The sequence below is a fragment of the Silurus meridionalis genome, chromosome 3, assembly GCF_014805685.1.
Source record: "Silurus meridionalis isolate SWU-2019-XX chromosome 3, ASM1480568v1, whole genome shotgun sequence".
Lineage (NCBI taxonomy): Eukaryota > Metazoa > Chordata > Actinopteri > Siluriformes > Siluridae > Silurus > Silurus meridionalis.
The window spans coordinates 19,256,323-19,268,795 of NC_060886.1; the positions used below are offsets into that span (position 1 = coordinate 19,256,323).

At 37.0% G+C, this 12,473-nt stretch overlaps 1 protein-coding gene across 8 annotated transcripts in view; it reads right to left on the reverse strand.

The window, feature by feature from the left end:
- Window positions 1-12,473, reverse strand: part of zmp:0000001200 (dedicator of cytokinesis protein 9) — a 73,287-nt gene that overhangs the window by 4,160 nt on the left and 56,654 nt on the right. For 4 of the 8 annotated variants that reach the window (XM_046843770.1, XM_046843786.1, XM_046843745.1 and 1 more), the window contains exons 31-48: window positions 10,644-10,822; window positions 9,032-9,148; window positions 8,822-8,933; window positions 8,374-8,504; window positions 6,745-6,862; window positions 6,552-6,618; window positions 6,006-6,053; window positions 4,794-4,924; window positions 3,896-4,011; window positions 3,536-3,673; window positions 3,198-3,380; window positions 2,987-3,100; window positions 2,620-2,835; window positions 2,457-2,514; window positions 2,257-2,363; window positions 1,289-1,411; window positions 898-1,011; window positions 105-251 (exon numbers count right to left, since the gene is read on the reverse strand). In XM_046843770.1, the coding sequence (XP_046699726.1) occupies window positions 105-251; window positions 898-1,011; window positions 1,289-1,411; window positions 2,257-2,363; window positions 2,457-2,514; window positions 2,620-2,835; window positions 2,987-3,100; window positions 3,198-3,380; window positions 3,536-3,673; window positions 3,896-4,011; window positions 4,794-4,924; window positions 6,006-6,053; window positions 6,552-6,618; window positions 6,745-6,862; window positions 8,374-8,504; window positions 8,822-8,933; window positions 9,032-9,148; window positions 10,644-10,822 (2,219 nt within the window). Of the gene's footprint in view, window positions 1-104; window positions 252-709; window positions 716-897; window positions 1,012-1,288; window positions 1,412-2,256; window positions 2,364-2,456; window positions 2,515-2,619; window positions 2,836-2,986; window positions 3,101-3,197; window positions 3,381-3,535; window positions 3,674-3,895; window positions 4,012-4,793; window positions 4,925-6,005; window positions 6,054-6,551; window positions 6,619-6,744; window positions 6,863-8,373; window positions 8,505-8,821; window positions 8,934-9,031; window positions 9,149-10,643; window positions 10,823-11,655; window positions 11,692-12,473 lie in introns of all 8 variants that reach the window. The other 4 variants (XM_046843760.1, XM_046843726.1, XM_046843754.1 and 1 more) reach the window with 3 other exon arrangements.

Genomic DNA, 12,473 nt, shown 5'->3' on the forward strand with positions numbered 1-12,473 from the left:
GAAAAAAAAACAATATTAACAGATCATACAAACCACAAATTCTCATGCATCCACTACAGAATGTATTCATCACAGTGCTTTCCATTTGAATCACATGTCCTCACCCTTCCTGAGTCCTGGATCATCTTGACATTCTCTGCTCCAAACTTCTCTGAGTAGAGTTTGAGAAGTCGCTGAGAAATCTCTGACAGAGGGGTAAATTTGGGCTCTTTGTAAATGTATTCTTTACCATCTTCATCCTCAAAAAAGCCCTGAAAAAAAAACAACAAACCCAAAAACAGACAAAGTTGTAATACTGGAAAACAATAATATTTTTTAGTTCTTGAGGTTGTTTTTTTAAACACAACAAACAACACAGTGACTAAAAATAGTCAACTAGTCACACTGCACAATGTTTGTGAAATGAATTAATTGATGTTATGCATTGAAACAAAGACAAGCAGTGGAGCACACAAATGCAGCCACAATGACCAATCGGAAAAGCAGGCATTTGAGAATAGTGAGAATTCTAATAATGAGAGTACTCTGTAGGTGCAAATGCTGATATTATTCACAGAGCAAATCTTAGGCTTGTAGAAAAAGCATAAAGTTTGAAAATTAAACGATGCATTCTGTCCATCCTCTCAAAGTAAAATACAACAATGAGAGACTTGTAATAAGGTAGTGAAGTACAGCACTCTTAACACAGACAACTAGTACCAGGACTTACCGCTGCCTTTAGCACACAAGCAGAGAGAGAGATTACAACAATAATTAGAGTTAAGATAATATGTTCAATACTGGACAAAGAGAAATTACATTCTTAAAAAAATTATTTTTGTTGTCATTGATTTTGCTATTTGTAACTTTCAATAAAGACTGAATGTCGTTTAAGCTGTTATGTAGAGAGTTCCTTACTTGTCCAAAGAAGGCCACCCTGAAGTAAGTTCCTAGAAGACGCTTTCCGGTGTGCATCACCTCTGAGACTTTACTGTATGCACGGTGAAGTGTCTCATATAGATGAGCCAGTTTCTGTGAAATCCAAAGCAGGTGAATATATTAATAAACAGCATAGCAATGCATCTAGAAAAGCTTATCTTGGAGCATGTGTGTAGTTCACTAACTCATTGATAAATTCAAATATGACCACAGGATACATAATATTAATTGAGATGGACTGCCTCTCTCTATCTACTGCTGACCCCATTCTTTCCCTATATGACTGCAAATTATACATATGCATTTACTGTATACAATGATTTTATTATTGAGTACTATTTACTCATTTGTCTCTTTTTTAAAATTGTACCTCAAAGTCTCGCCGTTTCTCATAGATGGGTATGATGAGTTTGTAGATATCAGAGATGAGCTCATATCTTTCTGCTTTCCAAAGTCCATCAGCACACTCCTCTAACAACTCCATTAGGACGTCCTAAAACACCCACAACAAACCCAACATCTATGTAAGCAACAGATTTCTGGATATAAACAGAAACAATGCAAAAGCACAAAGTTGTATACACACACACACACACACACACACACACACACACACACACACACACACACACACACACACACACACACACACACACATTTTAGCTGTCAAAAGTAACGCAAATTAATTTTAACAGCACAAATTTTATTAATGCGGAACAACTAATCTGCCGTTTAACCCTCTGGGGTCGACAAACGCTTTGTGACATTTTTTTTTTCTCCTAACACCGAAACAAACTTAAATTACTCTGTCTTTTTTGATCATACAGATGAGAGCAATACATCATTCGAATCTGTAAAGGGTCTACTTTTATTTGTATACACTCATAATAACAACAAAACTCAGTGCTTTTGTTGAAAACAGACAGGGCGCTCTCTCTGATGTCTGTCATCTCTATTCACAGACACTTTATATATATATATATATATATATATATATATAAAAAACTAAAAATATACTTCAATTGTCTCTCCCAGACCTTTATTTAAAAATAAAATAAAATAAAATCAATAATAAATAAAAACCAAAGTGCAAGCACTGTGATATCAGCGATTGATAAATGATTGAGATAAGTACAGATACATTAGTGAAGCCACAATCTCTTGCTTTTATATAGCCTTCTTATCAGTGCGACTAATGTACACGAGAACATAAGAACAAGCTCTTGCTGCTCCTTATATGTGAGCAACGTGAGAACACTTGAATGGTTAATGACTGATATTGCTGCTATTATCTCTTGGAGAGTTTAGATAGTGTTACAGTGTGTGACTGATTCGGACCTCATTGAAGTGCACGTCCTGCATGCCCACATCTTCCATCATTGATGCCTCCTCATCAATGTTGGGCGTGACCACTCGAAATGCAGAGCAGCCCTGTTTAAACATGCCTATGTAGATAGAATAATAAATATAGATGTTAAACAATACAGTAAATTTGTGTTTCTGATAATGTACTACTGTATATCACTACAGCTGCTCACCTTTTCTTAGAAGGTATTCTGCTACCAGTGCTGCGACGTGCACATAACACATGGCGGCCTGAAAAAAAAGATACACACAAACAGAAAATGTTCAGCCTGGGAAAAACTCTGTGTATATAATTGAAGACAGGATGTGGATTAGATTGTATGTGTGTGTTCATACCTCAGATAGATCCCCATTCTTGACATGGATGCGAGCCATGCTGTCCAGCCAGGTTTTGCGCAGTTCAGGAGTGCTGGCGTACGACTTGGCCAGACTGTACTGCAGGTCCACCAGCATCTCTGGATCTCGTTCATGCTCCTTCATTTGAGCTGTAGCCATCAGGACTGTACGGATTCGCTTTGTCAGGTCTTTTACATCAGATGGAAATGCTGTGCTCTACGAGAGTCACCAGAACACAAAGTCTACATCTCTCAAACATATACATCATGTCAAAAATGCTTATTGAAGATTTTTATTTTAATGAACTTCAAAATAAGTTACGTAATCAGTTCATGCATTTCTTACTCTAAGCATTTGTTGTACTCACTTTAATGGTCCGGTCACTGTTTGCACAGTTGTTTATGATGGACAGAGACTGCTGAAACCTCATCCCTCCAATTCCAATTACATCAGCAATCAGTTGACTGACAGCAATCACCACCTAATGGGAAATGGGTAGAAAAAAAATGTACATTTACTCCACTCAATATTTCTAAATTCAATAGCACGTAATGTCTTTTGCTCTTTAAGATCGTGACCTGCAGATGGGTGCGAACAAAGGACTTCCTGCCCGTGTAGTCAAAGTTGCTCTTCATGAGAAAGTAAAGAAGGTGGGCAGCATCAGAGCGGATGGAGCTGAGTTTGGAGTTGCAGCACTTTAGGATCTCATAACAGAAAGATGCACACATATCCGCACGACCCTCAAAAAACGTACAAGGGAACTGCAAAGAGAAGCATAAATATGAAACCTTCTCTGGATATGAATTATAAACAAGTGTATTTTACAGGGCAGGACTATGTAGACATGTTTTTGCAATATTTCCTCTACTACTAAGCCACTGACATCATTCACCATTCAAACTAAGGTCAAACTTACTTTGTAGATAAATGTGCGCAGGAAAGTGAAGACTTGTTTGAGGGCTGTTTCTGACTGGTTGATCTGTAGAAAACACAGATTGACTGCAAACACCTTTTTCATCAGGGGGTTGTGCCCATGGTCTAAGCTCAGCTGGGTCTGAGGGAGAGAAAAGAGAATCAATGTAAACATTTTCACACAGAAACACACAGAAAAATTAAGTACTGATCACGAGGAAACAATGTTTGTTATGTCAATATCGAAAGAAAGTAAAGTTGTGATAATGAGATAACAAGAAAGAAAAATATATAATGCATGGCCTTTTAAGGCTTCTGTATAAAGTGATTATAGATGCTAACAAAGTTACTAATAATGCTATACCTTAAATCCCATGATAAAGATGCTTAGTACATCCAGAACTGTCAGACACACTTCAGTAGCAATATTGGCCTCCAGCAGCGACTGGTTCAACACATCTGCATCCGAATGACTATAGGCTACACAACACACATAAAACTGTAGATAGTTCCAAATATTGGCATTCTGCATCATCGTTTGTGCCAAATTGACTCAAAAATTAATGTACACATTTTTTTTTTAGCATCATTAAAAAAAAAAAAGAAATATGTACAGGACATATAATATGTATAAATATTACAATGCAGTTATGGGGGAAATATGTGTTTAAAAGATATGGGAATAGCAAGACAGTACAAAGATGTAATACACTTCAATCATAAATCTTAATCACCACCAAAACCTCTAGTACACATTGTACCCAGCATAAATATAGTAATCATTCAGATTCAGAAGTGAAAGAATGATGTGTAAGAAGAGAGGTATGATGAAGGGATGGCAAGGTGCAATGTCCTATTGTACTATAAGGCATATTGTTTATATCACTTCTATACAACTTCATACATGGTTAATTAGGAATTACTGATGTGTAGATGATGATATTATGAAATATGTGGATACTGATTTGATATTTGCTGGCATCAAACCTGCTCAGTTCTTACCATGATCTACAAAAATTCCAAGTATACTTGCAATCTTTCTGACACTGAAAACAGAGAGACTGGGTTTATTATACTGACTATAGGAAACTAGTGCTTTCTCACAGAGATGCTTAGAGTTTTAAATGTCCTGGGGCAAGAGGTGCAAGGTAATGAGTTATGATCATGATTGCGCCGATCGTTAGGATTATGATAAAGGTAATGATGATGAGAAGTAGATTCTGACGCATGAGAGGAGGCGTAATGAAGTCACTGTAACTCACTGTGGTTGTAAGTGTACGAGTTATCCAAGCTGCTGAGCTGCTGTAAGCGAGCATGCATCATTCCGGCTTTACTGCGGGACACAGGTAGAGTCTGAGACTTACGCTCATGTGTTACTAACCCTTCCTGGCTCCTAAAGAGGAAACAGCGAAACCGGCACAGCTGCTTTAGTAGTAATACAGACAGACAAAAAAAAAAGAACTACGAAGAGATGGATAGTGATTGAAACAACTTTTACATTGAGGATGGGAAGTAATACAATTTATTTAGATTTTGGGGCCAATGTGGATGACCTCTTATATACTTGCACAACAATCCAAAGCTGTGTTAAAGACAACCTGAAATCAATACACGGTTTATGTCCCTGCGCAGAGATATATACTTCATCATACTGCACAATTCATCAAGAAAATCATGCATGTTCAGCCTGAGCATCATGCATGTGCAGCTGGTAAATAGTTTCCCCTGCTTCCATGCCCAATTTTAAAATTTTGCCTTCAACCTTTCAAGCAAATGCAGTAATCCAGGTGTGTTGCTAATTTGAATAATAACACAGCTGTAGTTACTGGCTGCAAAGCTCAAAATATTAAGCTGCTTCAGCATGCAGCATGAAGATCACAGCAGACATCACCAACATAAGCTAATTTATGCACACCATTAAAAATGAGACAGAGAATAAGAAATGCATGATGCAGTTAAGCCCATGTGATGATATCAGTTACCATGCAACAGATAAAGTCAAATACATGCAAATGCAGAAAAGTTTAGTCAAGCGTGTTTGGTCTTACCCCAGCATTAGCGAGAGCCGCATGTGCCAATGTGTGTGTGCATGAATTTGTCAGTGGATTATACTTGCAGCAAGTGCAGCGATAAAGAGAAAATAATTGCGAACGGTTAGAGACAATTCTTAACCCAGGTCTAGCAGGGCTCAACCATCCAAAGAGAAGCACATATCAAGCTACTGTATGTAAATATGTATGTGTTCATGTACTACATTAGCTTTAAAGATTAAAATACATTCAACTGTGCTTAAATAGAAATAAGGCAAAGATTCATTAAAACATATGGAAACTAATTCATTTAATTCATTTATGGATTTCAATTTTAAATTTACAACAGTTAAATAGTCAATAATATAGGTTTTTGTTTCCTTTTTCTACAACAACAACAACAAAAAAAGAAGTAAAAAACAAAGTAGAAAACAAAGGCATTACCTGGCAATGTATCTCTTCCCCATATATCTGAACTGATGGAGACACAGTCTGCAGAGAGCAAAACCAGACAGTTTGCAAATGCCTCAACATTATCTTCTGTAACATGATGTGACCTAAATGTTATATCTATCTGTCATTCAGTCTTTACACACACAAGACCTTTCAACAAAAGGTCACAATATTTTAATGCCAGTCTCTAACATCATTACATTTTGACAGACAGAAAGTTGGCAGCCATGAGGAATTAATGCATTCTGCTGGTGGAAAATCAAAGTATAAAAAGCAATATGGCTCTAATAAATAGACAAAACATTAGAGGACATTTTATTAATAAGCAGCATCTGACTATTGAATGAAACTTTTGAGTCAAAAAACAGTGCTAAGGGTGTCCTTTTAAATGAGTCCCTGACTGCAGAAAGCACAATTTTGGCAAATATGGTTTGGTGAGACTTCAGTTCTTTGCCAATAGCATTTGTAAATACACTAGATTTTCCCATTAAACAGTGAATGAAAAAAATGAAAAACGCACTTTAAGGATGGACTTACTCCAGCAAAGTGAAAAAGTCCATCAGATCTCCAGATGAAGCTTTATTCCAGTAGGTAAAGAGGGCGTCTGAGGAACAGGAATGTTTCCACATTAAACATATTAGTTCTCATTTAAAATGTCAGATTCTGGGTTTTATATAAAGTATGCAGGTATCACAAACAGAATCAAATTTAAAAAAAAAGTGCTTGCTACCTTCAGACATGCTCTTGAGCACATGAAGGAAACACATTAACAGGCTCTTGACTTCAGACTGCTCTAGTTTATCACAGCGCAGGAGGGATCCTCCCAGAGCTGCAGCCACATTGCACTGCTAAATATACAAAAAAAAGAAGAAGTCAGACCAGCACATTATTTCTTCTTTTCTCTAGACATTTTTTTTTTCAAGAACCACGTGAGATGAAATACTCTCCATGCGAGATTAAAGAAACTGAATCGATTTCAAGTCTCAACTTCACACCCTCAAATAGGATTGATTTGTATTCCACGTCCTCAATGTTTTACAAACACACTGGATTTTGAAGCATCAACTTACACTGTACCATTAATAAGTGCATTTCACTGAGGACACCTAATACAAAGCAGAAATGCCAACCCATGAAGGCTGTAATATAGAACAGAAGAAGGGCAGGTATGAGTGCAGCTGTATAGTTTTATAGCTACAGAGCTAATGTGTCTACCAAAGCACACGGCTGGCACAGAAACGCACCAGTCAGACTTGCCAGCAAGAAATAAAAGCGTAAACCACAAAAAGCTCTTAGGAGGTAGGAATGAAGAGCATGAGGCAATGTCTTCACCTCAACAATATTATCAGCTTTTAATTTAAGTTCTAAATCATGAGTATAAGAATTTAAATAAATTTAAAATATACAGTATGAAACAGAAAATATACCGTTTTAAATAATGTAAAATAAATAGTTTGTAATTTTACAACGTAATCTCTATTCACAATCTCAGTAAACGTTTCAAGAATATGTTATAGATTTAGAATAGTGGGGTTTAAAAATAATGCATTTCTTACACTCATTTCTTACATTTGGGTCAACAATTCATCCCACTTGCCAATATGAATGATCTTATTCCTCCTATAAAGCTTGCTAACAGAAGAAAATACAAAAGTAAACAAAAGATAAAATTCATCTTCTTATCCTAGCTATGCAGACAGCTGTCTGTGAATCCCCATGCACATAAAGCTCACACACAGGGAACACACACACTTGCTTGGAGCAGCTCTACAATGGGAAAGGGTGAAAGCTCAGAGCAAGGTGATGTAATACTTGTGCAGTTTTTTTGTTGTGGATGGTGAGATGGCTGAATGAGGGAGCAGACAGCAGTGAGAAGTCCATGGTCTGGCGTTTAGCTCTTGCGGAAAGGACCTTCTCCTCACTCTCTGGGAGAGAGCGTAGCATGCTGGTGGAGTGACGGCGCACAAAATGCTCCCTCTGACGCAAGCGAGGGTAAGAGGTAACCGCACAAACCCGGGTTAGCAAACACATACAACCACACACCTTTCCTTCATGCAGTCCCAATGACTCACACTCAGCATGCTGGATTGCTCCAATATGCATTCAGGCAAAGTTTGTATGAAATATGACTGAGTAAGGCATCAAATTCAAATTCCCACTTTCAAAGAAATAAAACAAGAATGTGACTGCCGAGGTGACAGAATAAAGCTAACAGTACAATTAATCCAAGACAAACATTCAGTTAAAAGAAGTCAGATATGCTAATTAGCACAATTATTGCGCTACTTTATGAATAAGTGCATATTTTCAGTACTTTTGTAAGAACTTTATATTTATAATTGATGATTAAGGACAGTACCTTGTCAAGGGGGAGGGATTTGTCATTGCTGCGTTCTGGAATGCTGCTTCCTGAGTCAGTACTGATGAGGGAGCAGCGCGAGTCAGCGTGTCGCACAGAGATGTTCGGAGTGGAGGAGGCATGTGGAGTGACTACATCACAAAAAATATCATTTGCTGATAAATGACGCGTTATTCTATCTAGTTATTTATGAATATTATCGATATATTTTATTTATTGTTTCACACTTTTTCTGTAGCAAAGCTGAATAAAACAGACTTGCATAGCGTATAATTATTTTAAACCTTTTATTTTTCTTTTAATAAATAGTTATGTATATTTTTTATCTCGTTTAAAACATTTTTAAAAGTTTTCGTTTAACATTTTTTAAACAATTTAAACTCCATTTGTACCATCCAAAAATTAAATACAGTTTCACAGTGATTATACAGCAGCTATCTTCTCTTACTTGTTCCAGATATAACCCCAAACACATCCTTATGCAGGCTGCTCTCAATATGACTTCCTGCTTTATGGGGTGTCATCAAAGAGCTTGTAGGGACCGGTTCATCCCGTACAGTCTGCAACACACAATGGACCATCATGCCTGAGTAACTAGTTTATAAAGAGGTAATAATAACTGTATTTACAGACTACAGTCAGTAGGTGTCAGTCTTACGCTGCTGGAAAGACTGTTGGTCAAGGGTGTGGTGTCTTTAATGTTAAGTCTGTTGACGTTCTCTTGGAGAAGGCCAAAGAGAGGCAGGTAGAGAGTAGCCAATCTCGCCTGCTGACTCTGAAACAGAGTTTTACATACTCATTGCACATTTGTAAAGAAAAAGAGACACAGAATATAAGAATACAAAACAAACACACACACACACACACACACACACACACACACACACACACACACACACACAAATATATATTCTAATACATATACAGTGGAACTCCGGTGTATGAGATTAATTAGTTCCTGAAACCCGCTCGTGTTCCTATATTCTCATACTCGCATGTTAATGTTCCCATAAGAATGAATGTAAAAGCAATTAATTAGCAATCAATTAGCGTTCCCAGACCTCAGGCGATCGCTTATGTCAGCCCTTAAAAATGTTTTATCCCCAATTTACCACACAAATATACAAACATAAAAAATAATAAATGTAATAAATGATAAAAATAGAGAAATAAATAACATTTTGTTGTAAATGGAACCAAATGCGTCAAAAGAAATGCTTGTCTTCTTGAGGTACACCGAGGCACTCGTACCCCGGGGTTCCAGTGTATACACATGTGTGCATGCCCTTCACAATTTTTGCCACCTCTGGTTAAGATGTGTTCTTAGGTTTCTAATAAATATATTTTTAAAACGATATAGAAAAAAAAAAAAGAGAAAAATCAAACCTTTCAGTATTACAATTATTCAGTAAAAAAAAAAATCCAACATTAAAAAATTTTGTTTTTTTGTTACATGAATTATGTATACCACAATTATTGGCACCCCTGAACACTTCATGCTGCCCCCTTTTGCCAACAAGACAGCAGGTAATCTCCTCCTATAACATTTCACAAGATTGGAGAATACAGACAGAGGGATCTTTTACCATTCCTCTTTGAACAATCTTTCTATATCATCCAGAGTTCTGGGTCCTCTCTTATGCACTGTCCTCTTTAGCTCTCCCCACAGGTTTTCAATTAGGCTGAGTTTTGGGAACTGAGATGGCCATGGGTGGAGCTTGGTTTTGTGTCTGCTGAAACATTTTTGTCCACATTTTTGTGTAGATTTCGGCACACGTTTTGGGTCATTATCCTGCTGAAAGACACAATGACGACCCATCTTCATCTTACTGACAGAGGCCATCAGGTTTTAATTAAAAATGTCCTGGTATTTTAAAGAGTTCATGATGTCATGCACCCTAACAAGGTTCCCAGGGCCATCACAGATCCTCCACCATACTTCACAGTGGGCATGAGGTGCTTTGCCCATTCACATCCTTTATTTTACGCCAGAGTGTTTATTGCCAAGAAGCTCTATCTTAGTCTCATCTGACCAAAGCACATGGTCCAGTTGAAGTCCCAGTACCACTTAGCAAACTCCAGATGTTTGCGTTTGTTATTGTAGGTGAGAAAAGGCTTTTTCATTGCATGCCCCTCAAACAGCTTGTTGGCATGTTACATCTTAACCAGGGGTGCCAATAATTGTGTGTATATTATATATATATATATATATATATATATATATATATATATATATATATATATATATATATATCCTAAATGAGCCTCACCTTGGAGGTGTAACGATCATCAAAGGTGTGTTTGATCATCATGTTCTTCAACACCTGGATGGCTATCTGACGGATATCACGAAACTCCTGTAAAGCTGAACCCACCTCCCTTAGCAAAAGGCCAACCAGGAAGTGATTCTTACAGAAGTCATCAGTTAGAGAGTAATCCAACTGAAGGTCTGAGAGAAAGAAAGAGAAAGACAGAGACAGAGAGAGTAAGAAGTGGAGAAGGGTACAGCAGGTCCTCCCTCTAGTTGGGTTAGAGCAAACATTAGCAAGCATTATGAAAACTGTACATGATACAACAACATAAGAATTGAGAATAAGACAGCAAAGGTGTACATTATGTACATTGTCAACTCTGAAATTATTGGAACATTGCTGGTTAATTAGATTCCAGTTTCAATATAATCTACCTTTTCTATTTATTTTAAGAAAGTCAAGATTCCATCAAAAACTTTGCATTGTGAGGATCAGTTGTAGCCCCTTGAACATAAGCTAGATTTTACATTTGGAATAAATTCACTTCACCTTGAAGGTTTTTTCTTATGTTTAGTGTGAGATTGATTACAAAAACTACAAAATAATTTTTCATTAACCTTTTAAATAAACTCACCAAGAATGTTAATAAATCTGACTGAGGGTATTACATAAAAATCTAACCTGCCAAATGTTTTCACCTTTTATCTCTTATAATCACTCTTTTGGACCATAAATGCTGATGAATTTTTTTTATTTTTTTTAGGTAATCAATGATTCATTCAGTATTTTGTCTCCGTGCTTCAACCCTTATTTTGCAACTGCAATTAAGAACACTAACAGACCGAGACACTACTTACATTATTTGTCAATCACACTGATGCTAAATGTAGTACAGTGAAACTGACTGAAACACTAAAATGAGAAGGTATATCATTTGTTTTAAAAATGACAGAAGAAATTTTTACTGATTTAAGTATAATAGGATTGATTAATATGATAGGCATAGTGGTAGGCACTATGCCTTACCTACCTAGAGCAGTGTGAAACTCCATACTGTAGTAGGGAGCTGCTGATGAGGCAAACAAACAGAACACGAGAGCAGAACACACTCATTCAGACTAAACAAGTGCTTTGGAGAGTATGCAGATATAAAACGCATATCAAGTGCATACACATCTCTTAGAACTATATATAAATATAAACAAGACAACTGAATTGCGAAGCTTTGTTTTTTTATGTCCAGTCATACAGTTGTGTTCAAAATTATTCAACCCCCACTGAAATTTATTGTTTTGGTCGGTTTGACATTGATTATGATCATTCAGTCATCCTGCTTACAATTAAATCAAAGAGGCACGTGTAGGTCAGACAAATATAACATAACATTTATAATGAAATAACCACAAATGTCTTTTCTGAGCTCACATTATCAGTTTTATTCAACCCCCAAGTGACATTCAATCTTAGTACTTAGTACAACATCCTTTTACAGTTATAACAGCTTTTAAACGTGAAGCATAGCTTGACACAAGTGTCTTGCAGCGATCTACGGGTATCTTCGCCCATTCATCATGGGCAAAAGCCTCCAGTTCAGTCACATTCTTAGGCTTGCACTGCAACTGCTTTCTTTAAGTCCCACCAGAGGTTCTCAATCGGATTTAAGTCTGGTGACTGCGATGGCCACTTCAAAATGTTCCAGCCTTTAATCTGCAACCATGCTCTAGTGGACTTGGAGGTATGCTTGGGATCATTGTCCTGTTGAAAGGTCCAACGCCTTCCAAGCCTCAGGTTTGTGACGGACTGCATCACATTGTCATCCAATATCTCCTGGTACTGAAGAGAATTCAT